Source organism: Odontesthes bonariensis, chromosome 22 (genome assembly GCF_027942865.1).
Source record: "Odontesthes bonariensis isolate fOdoBon6 chromosome 22, fOdoBon6.hap1, whole genome shotgun sequence".
Lineage (NCBI taxonomy): Eukaryota > Metazoa > Chordata > Actinopteri > Atheriniformes > Atherinopsidae > Odontesthes > Odontesthes bonariensis.
Genome location: NC_134527.1, coordinates 28,676,800 through 28,694,969, shown reverse-complemented (window position 1 = coordinate 28,694,969; position 18,170 = coordinate 28,676,800). Strand labels below are relative to the sequence as shown.

The window sequence follows — 18,170 nt, the reverse complement described above, 5'->3', positions numbered from 1 at the left end:
GACAGTGGACACGAGGCTTCAGAGAGCTGTGCAGAAACCGATGCTGCAAACCTCAATGAGCTGAAGCAACGTTGGAAAGAAGAGTGGGCCAAGATTCCTCCACAACCATGAGAGAGACTGATAACGTCACACAGGAAACCATTACTTCCACTACTGCCGTTAGAGGTGCTTATACAAGCTGTTGGATCAGGGGTTCACTTAGTTTTTCACAGACTGTGGGTTATTTTGTAACCTTTATAACTGTATTTATCTATTCTTTTCAAATAAAAGCAGCAGCTAAAAACATAAATATTTTGTCCCTTTTCATCCAGATGGTAGCTTGGTTTTAAAGACACTAAATCATGGACAAGTAAATATATTGTATTAAATCTTGTTACCTCAGCAACATAAGTTTATTAACCATTTAGCCAAAAATACACTGACCCCAGAAGAGACTAGCTCCTGTAGGCCAGAAGGAAAAGCACGTCCCACGTAGTATAAATGACACCACAGATTCTTGCTACACCGACTGTGTAGTGTAGCAACCATTACTGTACCAGAACTGTCCAAAAAAATAAAACATATCACAGCAAAACATCAACAGTTTAATGAGTGATTGGTGATTATCCTAACATGTGTTGACTGTTGCTGGCTGAAGCTTTAAATCCCCCCACAAACCATTATTTTTAGCTTTAATCAGTCACATTTTCTTCTTCTTCCACAAATACTTCACCATGTGTTTCTTATGTACAGGTATTTACAAATTCGTAGCATTCCTCATTGATATATTCAGAAGGATATTTACACAAGTTCACAACTCTTACAATACTGTACAAATACAAGTGCAATGCGTGCTTACAACTCAATAACAGTAAAGGAAGAAGGGCTACAGCCATGATTTTACAAAAGGAATCTCAGGTCAGAGTAAAACTTCCCATCACATCATCCTCTTTCTGTGCGTTTTATGTGTCCTCCACATTTGTTTCATATAAATTCAAATACATATTTTCACATAAGCAGTCCCATTTCTTCTATCAGCTCTTATCAGAAAGTGAAACAGACCTTAGAAACTGTAGGACATGTAGACATGACCTAAGTGTACCAGCCACAGTCCTAAAAGGTGAGTCAAGTTTGACCTCTTTGCCATTTTTTATCTCAGCAGAAATAACTACGAATCACAGTAGAAATGTCTCATTTCAGGTATCCTGCTGTCACTGCAGGGAAGCACAAGTTTTAACTCATAAATTAAGTTTAGCAACTTCACTGTAGAAGTGTATCCCTCCAAGAGATGGGTAAGTTTTATACACTCAAGGAAGAGTTTCGCTCGAACACTGACAATATAAGTACATGATAGTGCAACTTTTAGTCGGGACCCAAGGCGCTCAGTGTTGGATAAACAGATAAGACATTGTGAAATGAATATTAGTGAAATACAACCCCAATTTAAAGAAAGTGGGACAGTGTAAACAACATATCAAATTTTAAAAGTGAGACAAATTTACCATTTTATGAAAAATACGAGCTCGTCTTTAATCTGATGGCAGCAACACGTCTCAAAGAAGTCGGGCAACAGAAGGCTGGAAGACTAAGTGGAACTAAAAACAAAACAGCTGGAGGGACATGTTGCAACTAATTAACTTAATTAGCAACATGTCAGTAACATGATTGGGTATTAAAAGAGCACCTTAGAGAGGCAGAGTCTCTCGGAGTAAAGATGTACAGAGATTCAGCACTCTGCAAACCCAACAATGAAATAATGTTCCTTGATGTAAAATTGGGAAGTCTTTGTATATTCCATCATCTACAGTACAAAATATCAAACATCTCTGTGAACGGGGGACACGGCTGAAAATCAGTCCTGGATGTCAGTGACCTTCAGGCCCTCAGTCTGCATTAAAAACAGAGCTGATACTGTCCTGGAAATCCCTGCATGGGCTCAGAGACACTTCCAGGAGTCACTATCTGTGAACACAGCTCACCGTAACATCCACAAATTCAGGTCAAAGCTCTATCATGCAGAGAAGAAGCCAAAAGTGAATAAACACGGCTGGTCTCCTCAGTTCCCAGATGTTTACAGATGTTGTTGAAAGAAGCGAGGATGCTACACTGTGGGAAACATGGACCTGGCATTCTTCTGGAAATAATAAAATGTCTCACTGTTAACATTTGACATGTTTTCTATGTTCTACTGTTGATAAAATATCTCTTTATGAGATTTAAAAATCTTTGAATTCTGTTTTTTTTTCTATTTCACACAGCGTCCCAGATTTTTTTGGAATTGGAGTTTCATATACGAGTAAATTTGATTGAATTTCTTCTTGTAAATGGGGCTTATTATCATTTGCGTAATTATTTTAGCTTTAGCTTATTTAACTTTTAGAAAAACTTTAGATTCTTCCAGCAGTTTCTACTTATTCATATAATTCCTCAAAAATTTGGAAATAAGTGCTCTTTGTCAGCAAAAATCTAGAATTTACATCAATGAATTCAAACGAAAGCAAACAGCGCTGACAAAGATTGTGAATTTGCTACTTCATTACTGTTAACAGGTTAATAGTGGATGTTTCTCACTGCGTCAATACTATAAATACTTTGTGTGGTAACTTTCATTTCACAATGACAGCTTTCTGTTTAACACTGAACACTTTGTCTCCTCCCTGTGATAATCACATTCAGATGAGTTATCTTCTCCTTTCAGCTGACTGCTGTGCTTTACGACCATCTTCTCTGGCCTTCTTCGACTGTTTGGGTCGAGTTATCCTGACACACAGCTTGTGGAGCCTCACAGGTCTGTCTTTCCTCTTTGCTCTCGTGGAGTTTGGCCTCCTGACCTTCAGATTTACTGCCTGTAGATGGCGCTGCTGCTCCATTTCTGCACTGCTCCTCGGGTCCAGCTGAGGAAACTCTGCTTTCACGACAACTGCTGTACAGCTGTTGGGTGAGGCGGAAGAAACATTAGATTTGAAATCCACTTTAAAATCTATATGTTGCTGCACTTCTTTAAGAATAAATAAGACTGCTTTTATCTGGCAGCTGCAGTCACTGGGTACATGAAACATAAAATGATCTGTTAACAGCTCCTGTTTGATAGCCCAAGCAGTCAAATATCCAACACTAAAAATGCCAACCTGGTGGCCCTTTGAAATGGCCCACCCAGGTTGGGTACTTCTAGATTTAACTACCCATGTACTGTGCTTGTGACGTAGTCAGTGTACTTGCATACATACTGATGCATGTCATATGTTAGGAAATATCCGACACAGTGATTTCTTTCATGGATAAGAAGGATATCTACTTGTGTACCTTAAGAAAGGTTTAGCTTTCACTGCTTCAGTGGGATTTTACAGGGATTTGTTGCTAATGCTAAAGATATGGCAAAAAATATGGAATGGCTACTCTTGGGGGATATTCATTTGATTGTTTCATCTTAACAAAGAAAAAATAAATCACATATAGGACATAACATTGTATATTTCCTTTCACAGATGAGCATTGGGGCTTCGTAAAACCTGAATTAAAATGTTCTTGTAATATTTTGTAATAAAAATTATGATTCTTTTCAGATCAAGTAAAGGAAAAAAAATTGGAATCATGATCCCAAAATCCCAACAAGTACTTTGTTTCAGCTGCTCTATTTCTTTGAAAAATTCATCGATTAAAAAAAAACTAATCTTATCAACTAGGTTCCAGCAGTTGACGGGATGGAGCCTTGTCATTTCCAACAGAAACTAAGATCTGCCGTCAGACCTGGGGCTTTACCTCACATCAAACCCATATCATCTATGATTAGGGATGGGAATCGAAAACCGTTTCTTGTTGAGAACCGGTTCCCAGTGTTTCAAATCCTTGGAATCGTTTGGCGATTTTGCAAACGATTCCCTTATCGATTCCAGTGGGCGCGAATGACGTCACCATGCAACGTTGCATGGCGAGTCCAGTGCAGCCAGCAGTCAACAGTAAACATGGCGCCCAAGCGGTACAAACGCTCGAAAGTTTGATTACACATCCCTAAAAAAGACGACAACAGGGCAACTTGCAAAGTGAATATTTCACCAAAGGGAGGAAATACTACCAACATGCAATAACTATGAATGAATGTCGCGTTTTCGATCTGCTCCGGACTAACGTTGGTGAATCTGAACCCAGCAACGTTAGCAACGTTAGCATGTCCTCGGCTAACACTGCAAGTAACTAACTAACTAACAAACACTGCCTGTCATGTTTGCACCATTTGCCTCACTGTAAAACCTGCTATTAGTAACGGTTAAGGTGAAATGAATGCCTTCTCAGGCATTACATTTAGATGAAATCATGAGAGACAGAGCCTGACTGGCTCAGAGCCAGAGGCTGGTGGTACTACCCCCAGTTCACCTCTACCTCCAGCTTCTCCTTTCACCAGAGCAGGGAAGAGTTAAATTACCCAGGCCATGATAGACCAATGTGGACCTCCCCGTTGTTGGGTTTGTAAGGTCATGACTCGTGTTACTTCTAAACTAAACAAAGTTGATGCTAATCGACCGGTTTGTTGTCCTTTTTCTCCAAATGAGAATCGATAAGGGAACCGATAAAGAACCGAATCGTTAAGCAGAATCGAAAATGGAATTGGAATCGTAAAAATCTTATCAATTCCCATCCCTATCTATGATGGTGGAAATGTGCTTGTTTTCTTCAGCCAGTCGTCTTTCCATGTTTCATTGGACCTGCACCAAACTAAACTGTAACCTTGCTTTCTTCTCTTTAGGTGTTAGTGATGGTTTGGCTTTTCTGGATGGAGATCCAGAAGTCCTAAACACAGACTCGTGTTGCTGTCCTCTTGTTTTTCCATTTCTTTTGTTGTACATTTTCTATTTTCAGACACATGGCATTGAGTTTTCTGTCTTCACACTGTGACCTCATCCTTATGTTTTCCTTTTCAATCTTCCCATTGTGTCTGCACTTACTGCACATTTTAGATACAACTGACAAATGCCAATTACAAGATTATTCCAAGTTTTTTTCCCTGTACTTAATCTGAAAAAAAGCATGATTTACAATCATTTTATAAAAAGAATTCTAGGTGATGTTTTGCAAAGCCAATATGATTTCAATATATTTGTTTTTTATCATCTTGAGGGGTTTCATCCCCCCTTTTTTTCATAAAAAAAATAAAACAGCTCCAAGAGTGGACATTTGATATTTTTTGGCAGAGGTTGTGTACAGAGTGGTAATACTATGCTGTAAAAAGCCAGGACAAAAATCTGTATCTACTGTATGTCTGTAAATACTGACGTGTTGCCTGCTGCGCAGTCCTGAGGCAAGAAGCAGGACTGAGACACATGTTCCAGCAGGAGGTCCTGCACTTTGCTCAGTTGTCTCTGTTGAGCCAAAGTCTGGAATAATCTGGAGGGACAGACAAACGATCAAACGTCAAGATGCTGTCAAACATGCCCAAGATTCACACAGCAGAAAAAACAGCCCATGAAATCAAGAAGACAAACAGAAGAAGAGACTGTGCAAAAGCTAGATTAGATTCATATCCTCTCTGGGTTTATCCAGAGAGCCACTACAACTTATGTAAGAGTGGGAATTTATGTGTACACTACTTGTGGCCTAGATTTGAGTTATGAAACATCGGTCCATGTCTTGTCCAACCTCAAACACAGGAATAAAGGTGAGCGCGCCGTTATCACTGTCTGGTTGGGGGCTGCAAATATTTACTCTGGGCTTTTAATACATGGGCTGCACGGTGATGTGGCGGTTAGCACCGTTGCCTCACAGCAAGAAGGTTCCAGGTTCAACTCCCAGCTGGGGCTTTTCTGTGTGGAGTTTGCATGTTCTCCCTGTGTATGTGTGGGTTCTCTCTGGGTAATGCAGCTTCCTCCCACTGTCCAAAAACATGCATGTTAGGTTCATTGGTGTCTATAAAATTGTCCTTAGGAGTGTGTGTGGTTGTTTGTCTCTGTGTGGCCCTGTGATAGACTGGCAGCCTGTCCAGGGTGTACCCTGCCTCTTGCCTGATGACCGCTGGGATAGGCTCCAGCCCCCCTGCGACCCGGAGGAATATAGATTTCAGCGGGTATAGTAAATGGATGGATGGATGGTTTTAATACATTTGTGCTTACCAAACAAGATGTGACTCATCCCAAAGACATTTTAAATGATTGGAAATTTCCATTAGGACCGTTGGCAGTTTGTTGGCTTACCTTTTGGTACAGTTGCAGTGGTACAGCGTCTTCGACTCTGTGTTGTAGAAGCCATATTTTGTCTGCTGCGGGCGGATCTTGCCCCTACATTCATCAAGGTCTTTATAGATGCCGCATGGTGTCTGCTCCTCTGTGAAGGGGATGCATCAGTGGAAATGTTCAGTTTCATTAAGAAACTGTAAAGAAGAGATAAACTGATAACCTGAGATGTTTTCAGAATGAAATACCTGTGACGTCGACGTACTGCTCAACCACAGTCTGGTGTTTGGCAGGTAAAGCGTTCTCCAGATCGTCTGTCCTCTCAGGCGTTGCTTCTGTAGGTGAACGAGTTGAAAGTGTAGGGACACTGGGTGTGGCAGCAGTCGTGGAGAAGAGCTGTGGATTTGATGTACTGCTCTGCAGGAGCTCTGTGGAGTTGGTGATGGAGCATGAGCTGTTCATGCATCCAGTTTGCTGAGTAGACTCATACAGTGTGGGTGGATGGACATCAGCATACAACGCCATTTGAGTCTCTTTACACCTGTGAGTCGAAGCAGAGAGTGGAATTGTTAAAATGAATGTTTATTTTTGCACCAAGCATCAAATGAGAGGACTGATGAGAATTCCGTTAATGTGCCAAACTGTCTCTGTTAGGATTTTGAGCTGCATAGATCTTGCACACACAAAAACTTTGCATGTATCACAAACAAACTGGTATTTATAAAGTATTAATACTGCCATGCATACATGCAGATTTCCAGAACAGTTCAAGCCTGATGAGGTGAAGTGTAAACTTCAATCATTCACAAACTGCAATTAAAGGAAAAAAGTAGTCCTATGTAATACAACTGGTTCGGGTGTGTTCATTTTCTTATTCAAGTGACGGCTACAAATCGCTGCAGCCATGCATAACTGAAATAATTATATGATGACTCTTGCCTAACTGCTGATGTGTTTGTAGTCCGATATGTTTGTTTTTGCCCTGAATTTAAAGTTCATAGTGTCTTTTATTTGTTCCATCCAGCTGTTTTTCTGTGAGTCTAAAAAAAACAGTTAAACACATTTCTTCTCCTCCTTTTCAGAGTGTCTCAACTGCACATTCCGTGAGTCTGTATTTCTACTTTACTGCTGTTTTCAAAGCTAAAATGTGAATAAAAATAGAACGTGATTATTTCCAAATCTCCTGAATTTATATTTCCTTCACAATAAAACATATTTATAATCTTATAAAATACTGAAAGTGAGACATTTTACTATTTCGTGAAAAATATGAGCTAATCTTGAATTTGATGGCAGTAACACGGCTCATAAAAGTTGGGACAGGTCCATGTTTCCCACTGTGCGGCATCCCCTCTTCTTTTAACAACATCGGTAAACATCTGGAACTGAGGAGACCAGCTGCTGGACCTCTGTGAGAGTAATGTTGTCCCATTCCTGTCTGATATAGGATTGTAGCTGCTCAGCAGACCTGGGTTTTCTTTGTTGTGTTTTAAATTTTTTCAGCTGGTGAAAGGTCTGGACTGCAGGCAGGTCAGTCCAGCACCCGGACTCTTCTATTACAAAGCCATGCTGTTGGAATAGATGCAGCTTGTGATGCAAGGCCTTCCCTTAAAAAAACCTCTGACATAATCAGATGACGCGGATTCATCTGACCACAGAGCAGTTTCTCACTTTGCCTCAGCCCATTTTAAATGAGCTTTGGTCCAGAGATTCTGGATCCTGTTCACATATGGCTTCTTCTCTGCATGACAGAGCTTTAACCTGCATTTGTGGATGTTACGGTGAGCTGTGTTCACAGCTGTTCACAGCTCCTGGAGGTGTTCCTGAGCCCCCCCAAAAAAACTCTTCATACTGTAGATTTGTATATAGCTAATGTTTATTCACTATTTTTATTTTATTTTATTTTATTTTATTTGCTTGTTTTTACTTTAATTGTTTACATATCTTTTACTGTATGCTGCTGCAACACAACAATTTCCCAAATTGGGATGAATAAAGTATTTATCTATCTATCTATCTATCTATCTATCTATGCAGTGATATCCAGTACAGAATCAGGTCTATTTTTAATGCAGAGCTGCACGAGACACAAATGTTTTAAAAAATAAATCACTTACATTCCAAACCAGTTTCTCTGCATACACTGCAGTTGGCGAGAGAATGTAAAGCAGTGCAGCTTCAACAGGTTAAAGAAGGTATATCCCACCACATCAGATATGCTGTCGTTGGCCTCCCTCAGACAGCTGCGGAACCTTTAACACAAACCATATCAGGTGGCATTGTTTAAAATGATCCCCACGCTCACAGTAGGTCAGCTGATATGGGCTGGATATGGTTTTAGAGAGGGTGTTTACTTGTTATCACAGTCGCAGTGAGACATGGTGAAGATGTTGCTGTTAAACACACCGAACTCGGAGTGAAAGGACAGGATGGTGTGTTTGCACTGGTCGTGTTCCCGGCAGCAGCCGTCTGTGTCTGAGAAAACTCCTGAAAGAGACACAAAGTGCAGAGTTGGTGAGATTTACAGGATTGTTCCACAACATGACTGCAACCTTACTCCACTCTGATGAAACAACCAGGAACACATGTAAAAGGCTGTTTAATGACAGACTGTTCGTTTTGGTTTCGACATGCATGGTCACCCATGTTTAACCGACACTGCTTGATTCACCTGTTCTCTGTTTGTGGAACCAAGAGAATCAAACAGTGACAAGGAGACACTTGGCTCAGAGCCCTGTAGATGCAAAAAAGCAGATTAAGTCGATAGGTCTGTGGTTTAGTTTTTGAAAACACGTTTTTATGGGTTAGGGTTACAGAAACAGAAGAAAATCTGATATTTCACTTCATTTGTCCGTCTTGTATTTATTCAATTTAATTGAGTTATTTAGTTTACTATTACCAAAACTATTATCACAATTGATTTATTTTTAAAACTTTCTTTTAAAATAGGGAACGGTTGATATCTCTTGCCACGTTTCTCTGCCAAGTGGGAGAAGAGAAGCAAAGGTACATGATAGGTGCTGATTGTTTGTTCATCCGTCTGTCTGTTTACCCCCCCAGCAGGATTACGCAGAAGCTGCCAAGCTGAATTTGTCTGAAGTCTGTGTATAATGTAGGTGGACAAAGGAAGAACACAAAGAGTTTTGGTACACCTTACTTGCTTGATCGTTTTAAAACAAGTTGGTGGTGATTGTAAGCTCTTTGTGTCCCTCCGGTTCACATTAGTGGTTCACATGTGGTGATCGTGCCTCTGGATTCTTCTTTTTTATTTATTTTAAAATGATGCGATGTGATGTTTGACTTTTTTTTTTAAATTAAAATCATTTTGTTAATGTTCACCAAAATCATAGTGAGCTAAATATTAGGTTTGGTACCTTGAGTCAAGATATAGAGAAATGGGCATGCAAACAGGGATGGAAATATGGCAACAGCTGATTCAATCCAATGATAAAACTTTAAACCACGACAAGCCAATATTAAATCAGCGGTTCTCTCACCTGGACACTTTTTTGCTTAGACCGCTCTACACAGTGTAAAGTCTACACAGTGTAAAGTCATCACTTGTGTCCAAGAAACTACCTGAATAAAAATGTCTTGATCAGAATTAAACAAAATAGCAGTTATGAGTAGACAGTTTGACCTTAAAATGATCTTATCTGTGCACAAATTTAGCTTATTCATAGTTTTTTTCGTGGCAGCAAGACTTCTGCCTTGCCTTGCCTTGCCTTCTAAAGTAGCTGCTTTTAGAGTTTAAAGGCGTGGAAAAGTGTTTCATCAAAACTCCAAAAGTAATGTATGCATTTCAGTGTCAGGTTTCATTCATACCTGCGACATGTTTGCAGAGGGGGGCAGGACTCAGTGAAGTTTACCACAACAGAAGATTCTGAACAGACTTTTAAAAGACTTAATAGTGACACGCTCTCAAATCCGAAGACAGCGGGTTATAGGTCTATCGGAAACAGGAATTTTACAAAGACTGAGGTTCCTATTCAAAATTTGCAATGACAACGACTGACTTCGGACCACTTGGACAGAGTTCTACAACTATCTTACATCAACAGACTGACATGACTGAAGTGCACCGCAGCTCTGGTGAAACTTGTGATTTTATTCAGATATTGTTTTTTAATCTGATACCATGAAATCACTAGAATAACTGTTTGGTGTCATGTCAGCATTAGGAAGGCAAAAGACCCCCTCCTGCAGAAACATTCACCTTCGAGTAGAACCAGGGGCGTTGCTACGGGGGGGCCGACACATGCCATTCTGGTCACACCTCTGAGTAGAACATTTCTAATCTCCTCCAGCAGGTTTCGACCACGGAAAGAATCATAGAGCAACACTGTTATTAGTGGGCCAGTGTTAGGTCTGCATGCATGAGCTCACCATACCAGTTACGTGCAGGTGGTTGCACTAAGCCAGGGAGTGCAGCAACGGTCTGAGAAAGGATGTCTTGGTCCGTGTTGCTTCATTTCTGATGTCTTCTGAAAATTTACCAAAATTTTGGAGGCTGGAACACTCACCGCTGTTATTTCTCTCTACTTTATGACTTGTACTGCATGTCTGTCCATCTTTGAGGTGGGAATCCTCTTCTGCTTCCATTTCTGACATTTCTGAGTTTCATCATCAGTCTATTTCAACAATTAGACATGTTGTTCATCTGCTAAATAAAAAATTAGGTTTCTTAATTTGAATTTTACAATAAAGTTTCTTTGGCTTATACATTTCTCTCATCTGTGTTTAGAGTAGGTGCTGGAAAGTAGAGGCGTTGTGTTGCATTGTGGGAAATGTTGAAATAATTGTCCCATGCCGAGACTGAAAATTCTAACTGTCAGTATTCTTATATTGATTATTCTCTTTCAAAGCTGTCTTTTAACTTAGAACAGATAACAAACTTCTAGGTCCCATCCAAATCACTTTGCTCCACCACTCAGGATTGAAGTATCCTTGAAAGAAGTTTATTGCACCACCAACAGTTTCACTGAACCATAAAATAAGTTTTGAACGTACTGGGAGTAGCAGGAGACAAACACCAAACCCCTCCAATCTCTAAACATGGACTTCTGTGACAGTTTCATTAGGTACCATCAGACTGTATTCCTCTATGCACTTATTTTCATGTCAACAACCGCACACACACACACACACACACACACACACACACACACACAAAGAGAAAATCTGTATGCAGGACACGAATCAACAGACTTTCGTGTATTCATAACTTACAGATGGCCTAAATGCCGAGGTCATATTCCTCTTTGTGTAAGAAAAGAAGTCCATGCTTTAAGTAAAGGATAAAAAAAAAAGGACTGGCCTAACAAATGGCCCTGAGAGGTGACTTTTTGTTAACATTAATATAGCACCACGTGACTTGGCCTTTCCTTCTTGTTGTTTGATTTTCATGCTACATTAGCTGTTCGCAGCCTTTATTTTGTGGGAAAAGATTCATTCGTTACCCTCAAAATTAAAAAAATGAGCCAATAAACCAAAGAGAGAAAGTGCAAAAAATCTATCTAATTGAAAAAAGAATGATAATAATTTTGTGCAAAAGATGGGCTTGTTCTTTCATTTTTCTGTTAACCTCTCAAAAACTTTCCTGAGGCCCCTGTGGGGTATATACCCCTACAGGACAGGAACCTCTGACTCTGTGTTATAATCAGACTCATACATGGGACTAACTTATTGAGAGATATGAAACCAACATACCCAAATCTGCATATGATGGCGCCTTGTTGCCAGAACCGCACCAGAGAGTCCCCGGTACAATGAAGCCGCGCTTTACGCGCTGATGTATCCTGACCTCTGACCCTCCGTCCTCACGACCATCAACGCTCCTCCCAGTGCGCGCCCCGAGCATGACGAAGCGTTGAGAGGCCAAAGAGACGCACTGCTCTGCGTCAAACATAGAGTCCAAGTCAAAGTTTTTATTCATAACGTCGGAAAATTCCTGTGTGCGCTCCCGACAGAGAGACAGATAGCCCCGGATCACCGCTGCGTCGTCGCTCCAGGTGCAGCCGAGCACAGCGCGCTCCCCGGACCAGACGCTGTGGTACAGCCGCAGGGATGGAGGGCTCTGCTGGGGGTCGCTCCGGAGGAAACTGTAGTGTACTTCGTCATCAGAAATAACTTTTGTCCAGGTGCAGAGGATGGAGGCTCGTGCAGCGGTGCAGGACAGGAGGGATGATGCTAAAATGAGAGTTAGAAGAGCAGCGATGTGCGTCATGGCGAGCCGGTGAAGCTGCGGCTGGATGAAAGAGGCTGTGTCACTTTAAATCTTTAGGAAAGTGCTGCGTCGGTCTGTCGGGGCTGTTTCAAAGATTGGCAGACTCCAGGTCGGTTTTAAATAAGAAGACCGAGAGGAAGAGGAGGAGGGTGCACGGGTGTTCCGGTGGATTAACAGACATGCAGATCAGCCACGTGACCTGGCAGTGTAGTCAAACAAGTCTGTCAGTGCCCCACATTGCTGACACACTCACCATAACATATCGACGCCACGCACACACACACCCACACACACACAGGTTTATCTAGCTGTAAATGTGACTGATCCATTGATCAGATTCAGACACGCGCCAAATACACCAAATGAAAATGTGATAAACTAATCGATTTTTATTGATTTACAGACAGAAGTTTCCTGACTTTCTTTTCAGTTTGGTTTGGTTTTTAGTCAAACAATCTTTGAGCTTTGATGACAGATATTTTACTGAACTGTTGAACTGCTTTAAGGTTCTCTGACCACTGTTTTCCCACCAGCTTTCTGCACTTCTGACCCCTCCTCACAGGTCATGACCCTGAGGGCAGATATTACTCGGCTCGAGAAGGAAAAAACCATCAACTCTGACTGATCTGAGAAAGAAAAATATGTTGTTTCTTTCTTGTCTCTCTTTATTTTCACGTTGCTGTGGGTAGAATACTGATCTGAAATGCTGTGCTGTTTCCTAACAGTGGAAGCCTAAAATGTGCAGCCATGACACACAAAATGTGTTTGATAGTGGCGTGTTGCTCACGTGCCATCTCATGATGTCACGTTGCGGGGGAGATGGACAGATCACGAGACAATGGGCCCCTGGGCAAAGACAGTGAGGGGCCGGTCACCTCTTTTACATGATAACAAAGCACCCATACTCCAAAAGAGACACAATCACCATGAATGGCGTTTTGTGTCTCTTTATTTGTGTGTACTGTATTTCGTTAGAATTTAGCATATTTCTGAAGCCATTTCAACTGTCACTTTGTGGTGTCACTTTTTTGCATCAGTTATATCTTACTTGACTCTCATATTATGGGTTTTGGTAGTTATTTTGGCATCTTTTTGCCCATTTATAAAAACCCTGTTTCTTTTTGTCGTGTTGTGTCTTCTTTATGAAGCTTTGGCGAAACTTGAAATAAGGCAGCTGTGATACATTTCATTCACTTTTTCTCGCCATTTGGGCTTTTCCTCTGCTTCCCTGTCACTCCTTCTTGCCCACGCTGTCAAATGACGTCACTGCTTTGGTCCAGCGGTCTTACTGCTTACTTTCCCACCAGCAAATCAGAGTCTTTTCCATTTTCTTATATCTGATCTGTCTTTATTAAAGTTTCACCGTCTTCATTTTCAAGCTTTTTGGTCTTTTTGTAGCTTTTTCGAATTAATTGTAATTTGGTGTCTTTTTATTCTCAGTTTGTCTCTTTGTTGTGTTTTTGCATCTATTTTGAGCCATTTGGATTCTTTCTTTGTCCCATTTGTGGTACTTTTGTGTCTCATTATAGTTGTTTTCTGTCTTTGTTGTCATGTTGTGTCTCTGCAGTAACTTTGCACCCTTTTTGTAAATTCTTTGCTTCTGTATCTGTGTTTACTGATACTGTCTGTTTTCTTCTTTTGGAAGCCACTTGGACTCAAATGGTTAATTCCATTTTGTGGTACTACTTTGTGTTACTAATTGTTGGGTTGTTTTTTTTTATACAATGGTCCAATTATACCTCTATCTTTCCTTGACTTTTTTATAGCCACTGTGTCTCTGTTTGTAGTCAGTTTTCATCCCGTTTCCATGTGTACTTTGAACTCTTTGTCATTTTCTGTATTGTGTCTGCCATGTTGTAGCCATCTAGTCTCTACTGTGGCCAGTTTGCAACTCTATATTGCCATTTAAACTGTCTTTATTTCTTTTTGTCATAATTTTTTGTCTCTTTTTTGCATTTGTCTTTTTTGTCTTTGATCCACTGTGTTGCCTCATTGGCTCTTTTTGCACTCATTTTACCTCTCTTTGTAGCTGACATTTTACCTTTGCATTTGATTTCTTATTCTGAGTTAATGAGATGCAGACATCAGTTTTACATTAGAATATTTACAAATTTATTTCTGTCACCTGCTGCCCGCAGGTCTTCTCAAGGTTAGGTCAGACATTGGTTGGTTTCTTTATAGGACTCTAAATGTTTGGCACCTATCTGCCCTATGTTTAGATTTAGATGGAGAAGGATTCAAGTTTAGACAGTTTAGCATGCCTGTCAACTTTCACCTACTTGGTTAGAAATCATATTATCAAGAGAAGTCAAAGTTCACTAATTTTTCAGCTGCGTGTCTGCCTGCTCTGATTGGTTCAGACCTCACCTGATTCAGGCAAAGTTTGTGCCATGTCACACAGTATGTATAAAGCACAGGAGCAAATGAAGCGCTATCATTTCTTTATTATGAGCCAGGTGTATGCAACAATATCAGTGTTCAGACATGCATAATCAGCAGCACAGAGAGATGATTGTTTAATAACTTTCTGGAACCTGGATTTAGCATGACATAATCCAATTTTTTGTTTTCATAATTTCATGATAAAAGATCATGCAGAAGCATTTTAGGCTTTTGAACCTTTCCAGCAGAAACCCAGACAGCTCAAACATGTGCACACAGAGGTGAGCATTTTACATGCACAACTCAAATCATTTCACGTCAGATTTAATATTTAATATATGCAGGATGCACTATAGTTAGACACAATAACACAAGTAAAATCAATGTTTTTTGGCAATGGAACAACATTGTATATCAACAGATAACACTTGACCGGATATGACAATGACAACAGTGACCTCTTTCCCCCATGGTGATGCGAGTGGCATGATGGGTGAAAAAAGGTCAGATAAAAAACTGGAAATTCCCTCTGTCGGGTCTGAGCATGGATGCACACTTCATTACAACATACTTGATAACAAAGACTTTATCTTCTCTATAAGATATGATAATCACTCAGTTCAGAGGTTTGTTTACTGCATGATACAGTTTATGATATGATAAGCTTCCCAGTTTTGTCTATTGGTCACTCCTTTTTACAAAAAGCCCAGAGATAAACATCCATGCTGCTGTTCATGGGAAATGTAGCATTCACATTACATTTTGGGAAAAACTACATAAAAGAAAGAGGATGAATCTATACTACCTGGAAGACAGAAATCTACAGCGAGAAAGTGACATGAAGAAAATGCACCAAAAGGTGGAGGATGTTTTAATCCTCAAACTGGACAGAGTTGTCATTTAGTAAAACATGCCAGCGCTCAATCTTCTTGTCTTTGTTCTTCAGGCATTCATACCAGTGCTTCAAACACTCACCTTTAGCCTGGATGCCTAACTGACATCCCCCTGAAGGCAGAGAGGGAAGTAAGCATCATAATTATGCATTTAAATATCTTGCTGACAGACATGCGCCTGAGTTACAGTTAAAATAATTCACATCAACTCACTCAAACACAACCCAGAGGATACATTTCCCATATTATGAGTTTGTGTTCCTGGGTTTTATGCAGGTAACTTCAATGATTGTGTGTTGAGGATTCCAAAAAATAAGTAAGATCTGAAGCTCTGTAAAACCCGACTGCCATCTGTTTAGACCAACCAGGAATAATGCTGTACTGCGATTATATGGCAAAATGATTAATGGTTTCTACATATGCATCTGATGGGCAAAGGGCCTTAAACTCAAAACAGCAGACTTAAAACTCTCTTCTCCTCAGTCATTCTCTCCCCAGGCTGGCTCCTCCCTATATCCACCTCTCCCTGATATCAGCAATTAAGTAAATTTGAGGTTTCCCACTTCTGTGGTACTTAGAATGCTGGATTGCTCTGCTCTAAAGGTGAGGGCCAAGTTTGAAAAGCATGAATTAATTATTAGCAACCACTAATAATCTCTATAATATCTCATTAAATTTACATATCTAACACTGCTACTTTCATGGAGGATGATAAAATGTATATCACATAGACCCTTGCGTGCACATTTCAATTAAACTTAGTTTATTTATATCGTGCCAATTCACAAAAGATGTTGTCTTGGACTTAAAAGATGTAGTCAAACTCAATTAAATTAATTGTAATCTAATTATGATCAATCAAATTTATAAAAATCTTAACTAGTCCAGTTCAAATAATACCATTTTTTTAAAAAGTTGCCAAGCTAAGTAAACCAACGGATCACAAAATATCTTATCCATTTAACCCGCTGTCCCAAAAATACATGGTGACAGTGGAAAGGAAAAAGAAGCAAAAAACATACAGAAATACTTGCCACACTGGTCTAAAAGCACTTTTTCCCCCTTCGGTCTTAAAAGATTTTTACATCCTATGATCCCACAAACAAAAAGTTGGACCTTAACATGAGGACACATTGTCTGGGAATTCAAAATCATATTCCAATCCATGTTAAATTGAAGTCATTAGGAATGAACATGTGGACACGGTGGATATCTGAGAGAAAATCCAAGGCAGTCTAAGCAACATCTGTTGAAATATCTTTATTTGGACCAGAGTTGTGAATTGTCCATCAGACACTTCCATTTCTCAAGCATTGTCCACAATCACAGCTAGAAATAAAACTGCTTTAATGGATGAATGAGGAAATGAGTTTGCAAACCAATATCCACACTTACCAATGAAATCATTGGATTTCCCCATGTCGTAGTCCCAGACTGAGACGTCAAGGGTTTTCTTGGCAAGCTCAGCATGCTTCATTTCATAACTGAACTCCTAAGACACAGTGATGAAACTGAGATTATTACAAAATCTGGAAGAGCAGAACATACCAAGCATTTAGAAAGAACTGACCTCGTTAAACTCTGGGTTGAGGGTCTTCTTTTTTATCTGCGTCTTGTTTTTTGCTTTTTTTCCCATATCTGGCTTCAGACATCTACAGTATAGAGATATAGGGATAATTATACCAAATCATTTGTCTGTATGTCACAGTTGGATGTTTGGAATATTTTAAATGATTGTAAATACATCAGGGAGTTTTAGAGGATATAATGATCAACAAATAAGCTTTAAAAATAATTTAAAAAAAAACCCACTCAAAATGGTTAAGGGTTACATTTACAAAACATTTCTCAGAACATCCGCCTGATTATGTAAATCTTCACAGCAGCTGATCTGTTTTGTGAAGACGAGGACAATTAATGAAGCACGTACATTTTGACAAAGGGGTCAGAGTATCCATTGGAGTCCATAGCAGCCAGGTGAGCACAGCGGACCACACCCACTATCAGACGGCTCTGCTGACTGTTGTACATCAGTGAAATCAGTATGCGACCCCTGTCCTCTGAGTCCTCACCTTCTTTCAGCTACACATACACATACGTATATTACAAGTGCAAACAAAACACATGAATGTGCATATAATAGCATAGAATAGAAAAATACTGTTTTCATCCCCCTAGTGGGGGAAATTCAAAATAGTCGAGTAGCTCAATTTTTTTTAAATATTTACAATTATTGTATATTAGAACAATAACAATAAGTCAATTTGAGAAGAACATGTCAGCAGTCACTGTTAAAAAGCCTTATGGTTGTGGGGACATAGGATCTCCTGAACCTCTCAGTCCTGCAGCGAAGAGAGATGAGCCTGCCAGGATGCTGTGGAGAGGATGTTTATTGTTCTCCAAAACAGAATAGAATTTCCTCCTCATCCGTTGCTCCACCACAGCACTGAGAGGGTCCAGCCTTCTGCCTACTACAGAACCGGCCTTTTTCACCAGATTGTCCAGACGTCTACAGTTTTTGTCTGTATT

At 40.0% G+C, this 18,170-nt stretch overlaps 2 protein-coding genes across 2 annotated transcripts in view; both read right to left on the bottom strand.

The window, feature by feature from the left end:
• Positions 1-383: 383 nt before the first annotated feature.
• pla2g3 (phospholipase A2 group III) lies at positions 384-12,443 on the bottom strand. The gene is made up of 7 exons (XM_075455586.1): positions 11,850-12,443; positions 8,495-8,627; positions 8,258-8,392; positions 6,389-6,681; positions 6,162-6,291; positions 5,248-5,358; positions 384-2,910 (listed from the first exon to the last, which is right to left on the bottom strand). Exons 1-7 carry the CDS (start codon positions 12,364-12,366, stop codon positions 2,661-2,663), a joined length of 1,569 nt encoding a protein of 522 aa, XP_075311701.1. The 5' UTR covers positions 12,367-12,443; the 3' UTR covers positions 384-2,660.
• Positions 12,444-15,619: 3,176 nt separating this feature from the next.
• rph3aa (rabphilin 3A homolog (mouse), a) overlaps positions 15,620-18,170 on the bottom strand; it is a 40,009-nt gene continuing 37,458 nt past the window's right edge. Inside the window, exons 13-16 of the mRNA XM_075455528.1 lie at positions 17,572-17,723; positions 17,212-17,293; positions 17,037-17,133; positions 15,620-15,753 (exon numbers count right to left, since the gene is read on the bottom strand). Coding sequence (XP_075311643.1) covers positions 15,620-15,753; positions 17,037-17,133; positions 17,212-17,293; positions 17,572-17,723 — 465 coding nt within the window. The remainder of the gene's footprint in view (positions 15,754-17,036; positions 17,134-17,211; positions 17,294-17,571; positions 17,724-18,170) is intronic.